This window comes from Vipera berus (genome assembly GCF_964194415.1).
Source record: "Vipera berus genome assembly, chromosome: 6".
Classification (NCBI taxonomy): domain Eukaryota; kingdom Metazoa; phylum Chordata; class Lepidosauria; order Squamata; family Viperidae; genus Vipera; species Vipera berus.
The window spans coordinates 49516517-49523759 of NC_138208.1; the positions used below are offsets into that span (position 1 = coordinate 49516517).

General features: G+C 44.8%; 1 protein-coding gene across 2 annotated transcripts; it reads left to right on the forward strand.

The window, feature by feature from the left end:
* Positions 1-3256: 3256 nt before the first annotated feature.
* Positions 3257-6132, forward strand: MYF6 (myogenic factor 6). 2 transcript variants are annotated; one of them, XM_081332040.1, is made up of 3 exons: positions 3257-3913; positions 4337-4427; positions 5565-6132. In XM_081332040.1, the coding sequence occupies exons 1-3, from the start codon at positions 3335-3337 to the stop codon at positions 5681-5683; spliced, it is 789 nt and encodes a 262-aa protein (XP_081188166.1). In that variant the 5' UTR covers positions 3257-3334; the 3' UTR covers positions 5684-6132. The 2 variants fall into 2 exon arrangements, with proteins under 2 accessions (XP_081188166.1, XP_081188165.1); XM_081332039.1 differs by having other exon boundaries at positions 3257-4427.
* The last annotated feature ends 1111 nt before the right edge of the window (positions 6133-7243 follow it).

Genomic DNA, 7243 nt, shown 5'->3' on the forward strand with positions numbered 1-7243 from the left:
TTATTATTGTTGTTCTTATTAACTATTTTGCAATTAATATATATATGGATGATAGTTCAATAATTTGCAAATAGACTTAGCAGTTTAAATTTTTTTCTGTTTCATAAGGGGCGGGAAACCAATATTGTAGAAATGTATTAATCAGTATTCAACTAGGGAAGATAATGGCTGGGAGCTTGATTGAAATCCCTCGACCCTCAGATGTTTAACTCATGAGCTGACAACAAAAAGCTCAGTTCCTATCATCTATCCATGGGGGGAGGGAGCTGTCTGGAGTTCAAGTGGACAATCTCATGATCTTTCCTTATTCTGAAGAATCTTTGTCATCCAGTATTAGCCATCTGATCATCAATCTCCATTGCAATTCTGTCCCCACTCCTTCAAGGACATTTAGTCCAACATGAAACCTCACTAAAGTCTCCAATGTAATGTTTTTTCAAGTATTTATTGCTGAAAAAGAAGGCTATATTTTATATAGCTTTGAATTTTTAATCAGGTAGGAAAAAATCTTTTAGTATCATACTGAATTTCCATACATATATACACATCTGAAGATAAATATGTATTAATTGTAAGACTAATATGTTTATTACAATTATTTGATCATAATACCAGACTACTGGTATATTTCAGCAAGACATGTAATTTAGATCTAAGAACCATAAGCAAAATTTTGAAAACCAAATTGAGTCTCCAAACATTCGGGCGTGATTAGTACTTCTATGTGGTAGAACAATTTTTTTTCTATTATACATATTGCTTTTATGTTTGATTTTTACTAGCTTAACATGACTTTTCAACTAGTAGTCTGAAATCAGATTGCAAAATACTTTTAACAATAAATTTATCTAATCTGTGACCATTCATAATCAGGAAACTTTAACCTTCTTTTCTAAGAAAAAAAAACATGTTATTTTTGACTTAATACAATCAATATGATATACTTCAGAAGTTGAAAATCCATGACCACCTGCATCTCCTAAAACTTTTTGGGATTACTGGAGTTGTCCTGGATGGTACCGGCATAATTCAGCATTCAGATGAGCTTATCAGAACTAAAAATAAAAGAAGAAAAGCTAGAGCCTTGTGCACAATAAATAATTTAAGGAGGAAAATACTAGCAGTATTACTTTTAGACCATTATGACACCATCACCTTGACTTCAGCCCACAGTTTCCAAAAGCGAATCATTAATACTGGTAAAAAGACTCCCTCTTGAAGAAAGAAGCAACAGGAAAAGAAATTCTCTGCAACGGATTTTTTCATTCAAAGAATACAATGTTAGAGAGTCAGAGAGTATAAAATATCCTGGAAAGTGAAGACATATTTTTACAGAGTAGATTAGATGCTACAAATTATTAGTTTGCACCACTGTAAAAATAGCTGACCTCTGCATGGACAAGCGTCTTGATCGCTTGATCCCAGATAGACTGTTTGGATTCCAAGCTTTTTCACTGGAATTAATGTTTCTATCTCTCTGCAGTAGTTATTTGTAACATGTACTTGCAACTCTTTGAAATCAAGTTGACGTATAAGGAGAGCTTTTTTTTCCACGAGGGTGAACAACAAGGTTACTCTTTACAATGTTTGGTATGTTACAGGCACTTAATAGGCAAAGTATAGAATCTGGTCATGCAGACGTTGGCTTCAGATCATTGTTTACACCATTCCATTTATTCCTAAATTCTTAGGAAAAAAACATGGCCATCGAAAACCAATGCAACTAGATGTGTTACTAAGCATTTGCATTATGTATATCAAAAAACAGGAAGCAGTAATTTTGATTTGGTCTGAGCTGGAGTCCAGCGGTATTGTTTAAAAGTACATATGCAAACAAGTAATTGCTACTTGCTTCAAACACAGGGTCTGATTGAAAATTGAGCAATCTGGCACACATGGCACACATATATCCACTGAATGCACATTCCCTATATGCCAACAGAGCCTTATGAATAAGCCCATGGATGGATGACAGAAAAGAATATATGGCCACCCAAATTGAGCACTGAGATTATGGGCATCTTACAACAAATCATAGGAAATCAAACAGTGAACAATTCCATATAAACACAGAAAATGCTTCCTAGACAACCAGGGCTCACATCACACCTACTCCAGATGTGTACTCATCATGGCCTGAGTGCCTGAGCAAATAGCCAAGCTTTTCTAAAGGTCAAAAATATGTTGGGGTGGGATGAGGAGAAGTGTCCCTGAGGGCAGGATGGATCATAGCTGCTAAACAAAGTCTTGTGATAATAGGCTCAGATGATTGCTACTTGCTGATCTTCTTAGCAGCATTGCCACAGTGCCCCTTTCCCTTTATACTCTTGGACCACACCTAGTCGATTAGGGTCATGGGAATGGCATGCCGAAAGAAAAAGGCAACAATAATGCTCAGCCCAATGCTCAGATGTTGCTTTGCCTCTTTGCAGGTGTAATCTTCAGCCCTACTTCGGAGATCTATACGTAGCCCTGGGTCCACAAGGCTTCATCCTTATTTGGGATTGAAATTGATTACAGGTAGTCCTTGATTTACAACAGTTCGCTCGAAGTTACAATGGCACTGGAAAAAGTGACATGACCATTTCTACACTTATGACCATTGTGGCATCCCTATGGTCATTTGATCAAAATTCAGACACTTGACAAGTGACTCATACTTACAACAGTTGGAGAGTCCTGGGGTCATGTGACCACCTTTTGCAACTTTCTGACAAGTGGTCGATGGGGAAGCCCAATTCACTTACCAACCATGCTACCAACTTAACAACTTCCGTGATTCACTTAACAAATGTGGAAAATAGGTCATAAAACGGGGCAAAACTCACTTAACAAATGTCTCACTTAGCAACAGAAATTTGGGGCTCAACTGTGGACATAAGTCGAGGACTAACTGTACTGGGGTTTTTTTCCTTCACACCCGACACTCTTAGACCAGGAGACAAGCAACTCAGCTTTGTCATTCATTCCCTCCCCCCACCGTTTTTTTTAAAAAAAATGGCTCTTGGCTTTATAATTTTGGGGGTGGGGGTGGGGGTGGGGAACAGAAGATGTGTGTCCTTTCTGCTGCTCCTTTCGGCCTGGCCCACAACAGTCTCAGGCTGGCACCCAGAGCTGGCTTTCTGCTCGGCTCCTCGGAGGGGGCTGCCTGGCGACAGCTAAAAGTTGGATAGAGTTTCAGGGGCTACTATATATAAAGCAGCCGAGGGCTCTTATGTCACCGCGCTAATTAAATTCCGTCGGGCCGCTTCTCTCTCGCGCGCGCGCTCTCCGGGCTGCCTTGACCAGCCCCCCCCCCCCTCCGGGAGGCCCAGAGGCGACCCGCGAGCCCATCATGATGGACCTTTTCGAATCCGGCTCCTACTTCTTCTACCTGGACAGCGAGAATGGGGCCCTGCAGAGCTTGGACATGGCCGAGGGGTCGCCGCTCTACCCGGGCAGCGACAGCACCCTGTCGCCCTCGTCGTGCCAGGACCAGTTAGCCCCGGAGCCCTGCGGCGGCGGCGGCGGCGGCGGCGGCGACAGCAGCGGCGAGGAGCAGCACGTGCTGGCGCCGCCGGGCTTCCAACCGCTGCACTGCCCGGGCCAGTGCCTGATCTGGGCCTGCAAGACTTGCAAGAAGAAAGCGGCGCCCACCGACCGGCGCAAGGCGGCCACGCTGCGCGAGAGGAGGCGCCTCAAGAAGATCAACGAGGCCTTCGAGGCCCTCAAGAGGCGGACGGTGGCCAACCCCAACCAGCGGCTGCCCAAGGTGGAGATCCTGCGCAGCGCCATCAGCTACATCGAGAGGCTGCAGGAGCTGCTCCAGCGCCTCGACCAGCAGGACAAAGGCCAGGAGCTGCTCCTGCCCGCCGGCGAGGGAAGCGCCGCGGACAACCGCGCCTTCGGCTTCGGCAGCCCCACGCGCGGAAACGTAAGCGCGGCTCTGCCACTGCCCGCGCCCCGTCTCTTCACTTGGCCTTGGCCAGCCGGGGAAGTGGGCTGGGCGCGGCAGTGGGGCGGGGCGGGCGCTTGGAAGTGGCTGGTAATCGCGGCCTTACCCTCTTCCCCAGCTCTTTCTTTCTTTCTTTCTTTCTTTCTTTCTTTCTTTCTTTCTTTCTTTCTTTCTTTCTTTCTTTCTTTCTTTCTTTCTCTTTCTTTCTTTCTTTCTTTCTTTCTTTCTTTCTTTCTTTTCTTTCTTTCTTTCTTTCTTTCTTTCTCTTTCTCTTTCTCTTTCTCTTTCTTTCTTTCTTTCTTTCTTTCTTTCTTTCTTTCTTTCTTTCTTTCTCCTTCTCCTTCTCCTTCTCCTTCTCCTTCTCCTTCTCCTTCTCCTTCTCCTTCTCCTTCTCCTTTTCAGATGGCCACCACCGACTACTTGAACACCTGCAGCTCCGTCTGGCCGAGCGGTTCTGACCATTCCCGGACGTTGCCGATCAGTGCCAAGGAAGGTAAAGCGCGCTTCATGCTGGGCTAGCGGGATGTAGGAGCGCACTTCTCCGCCTCTAAATTGGCTGGGGAACCGGGGCCCCGTCCAGACGTCTGTCCTTCGCAGGTTTGGCCTGAATTGGCTGCCAAGACAGCCCAAATCCTCACAAATTCTTCGATCTCCACAATTAACAAAATGGAGTGGCTGTTAGGTGACGGAAGCAACCTCAGCCAAACGGGATCTTCTTCTGCTTCTGAGAGCTGCAATGAGCCATCAGGGTGCAAGTGCCGATTTCAACAGGACAACTTAGTAGCCTAAAATTGTGACCGGGGTTAATATCTAGAATACATTTTTACTCACCGAGCGCTGCAGCTGTTTTCCGTGTATCTCAGGCCCAGAATCAAAACAAGCGTTTTGTACAGTTGGATCTTCTCTTTTAAGAATCAAGGCAACCAGCATGTTAAAAGCTCGCTTCGAAGTTTAGAATTCTTAAAGTAAACGCCTGTAGGATCCTGGCAGCTTCCGAAACAGCTGAGCTTTAGGACCCAATTATATCGGTGGTGTTTTACAGGCGATTCGGAGATAACAGACCCCACACGGAATGAAATGGGAAAGCCTGGTTTCGAAGCATAAGTTTAGCAGCCTATTTGGCCCTAAATTTGATTGCGTTAAAATAACTGAAGCGTCTCAAGCGATTTACTACGGCACAACTTTTCCTAGACTCCCGGGGGTTTTTTTATAAGTCAACGCAGCGAATTGCATGCTAGCTGCATGTATGTCACATTGTCACATGTGCACGTATGTCGCATTGTGCGCTTACATTCTTCCTTGAAAGAATGCCAAACCGTTCAGAATTATTAAGATCAAATTACCCTGGAGTCGTACTTGACCCCTGGGGACCTTGAGAACTGCATGGACAACAGCCACTCAGTCACACCCGACTGGAGGTGCATACGATGGTGAGGTTTTAGATCCCGAGAGCCGGCGCAGTCATAAATGCATTAGTCTAGATGCTAACCACCAGAATGAGGGTGATTAAAATACTAGGGGAGGAAGGGGTTGAAGCGTTACAGTGGAAAGTTGACTTCCTTGCTGTTTACGCTCACTAAAGTCCTGATCTTAACGTTGCTCTCCCGCTTTTCTCTTCTTTGCAAAACAGGAGGGGCTCCCGCGGATTCTTCAGCCTCAAGCAGCCTGCGTTGCCTTTCCTCCATCGTGAACAGTATCTCTTCCGAAGACCGCAAAGTACCCAACGGGGAAGAAGTGGTGGAAAAGTAGTGATCCGGAAGCATTTTTTTTGAAAACGGGCAGTGCAAGGAACTGCTTGAGTTCGCACTTGAAGCGGAAACCCCGAAATAATTTAATCTTCTGGAAATTCTAGAGGGGATAGGGAGGGCAGGACAGCTGAATAAATAAATGTGCACCTTCTTCAGAGGAAACTTTTCCCTCCTGACAAAGGGTACCGTCGGTCCCTCTCTGATTTAAATTCTATTTTTATTTATCACCCAATTGTTTTATAATTAATATATTTGTGTTTGGAGAACATCTTCATTGAAACACTCATTCTTGTTTGAAGGAAGCTTATGATCCTGAGATCTTGGTTTCTTTGTATGTGAGTGTGTACGTGTGTGTGTGTTTGTGTGTGTATAAAATTACAAGTATATAATTTTAGTACTTCCCCTTTTTTAACAGAATATATATTTAAAATATGGGATGTAATCTTGTATATAAGATAATGTAGGTAACATTCCCAAGACTGTAAAATAAATCTCTTTCTGTACAAAGTTTGTCAAGAATATTTTCATCTTTCCGTGGGATTCAGTTAAAAACTGGAAGAAAAAAAGAATAAATGAACGAAACAACTGGAAATTCCTCTTTCTCTCCCTTCTACCAAGACTGGCATCCATTTTGCCCTTCAAATGTTTCTGTTACTACCGGTAGTAATGAATAAAATAAAAGGAGCCGGAATTCTTAGTGGTTCTTGTCCCTCAGCTGTGGAAGTTTCTGAGTAAGTTCGGAAATAAACTGGGCATCCAGAAATCAGGATCTGTCTGAGCAGGGATCTCTCAGGTGCTGGAAACCCCTTTTTCCTGGTTTCAATATTTTAACTCGTTAATCCAAACGTCTACAGCCGCTAAAATATCTTGAAAGTTGTCAAGCTCTCGATCGAAGCAGAAGGCGGCCAAGAACTTTCCCCCACCCCAATTCTTCTCTTAGTAGGTAGCCGGCTAGTTTTGGGTCAGTTGAAATAAACGGTCCGGGAAAAGGTGATCGGATGGGCACTGGGCGTTAACTGGCTGGTTTGATTGCCTTGGGATCCCTCCGACAGTCGAGCTCCGGCTTTCCCGCCCCTTCCCCCGACGCGAGCTTTGTTAAAGACCTCACCTCGTGCGTGTGCCGGAATCGTTTTCAGCAAAAGTAAAATATGAATGGCTGGGCAGGAGTTAACGCCCTATCGGGGTTTGCTGTACAGTTCCTAAAGACCTTCAAGCTTATTGGGATCGTGTATCGGCCCCTATGTGCCAATGTTGAGTCACAGCTTTCATTGTCCACCAGTGCTTAACGTCAAAATGTTTACGTGTGTGCCGCGCCCCTACTTTTTTTTTTTAAGGTGGGGAAGACTTTGGGACGGTCTTCCCGTCAGCAAAATTTCTGGGCGGAAATTCCGGAGGGTGACAAAAATTAGCCAAGTGCCTGGTGACGGGGCCCCGCGGCAGAGGTTAAGGGGCAGCGGGGCGAGGAAGGGCTGAGAGAGAGCGGGACAAATAAGACACCCCTTCCCAATTAAAGCGCGTAGAAAAGGCAGCTAACTACTTCTGAGACTGTCCTAGACGGCGC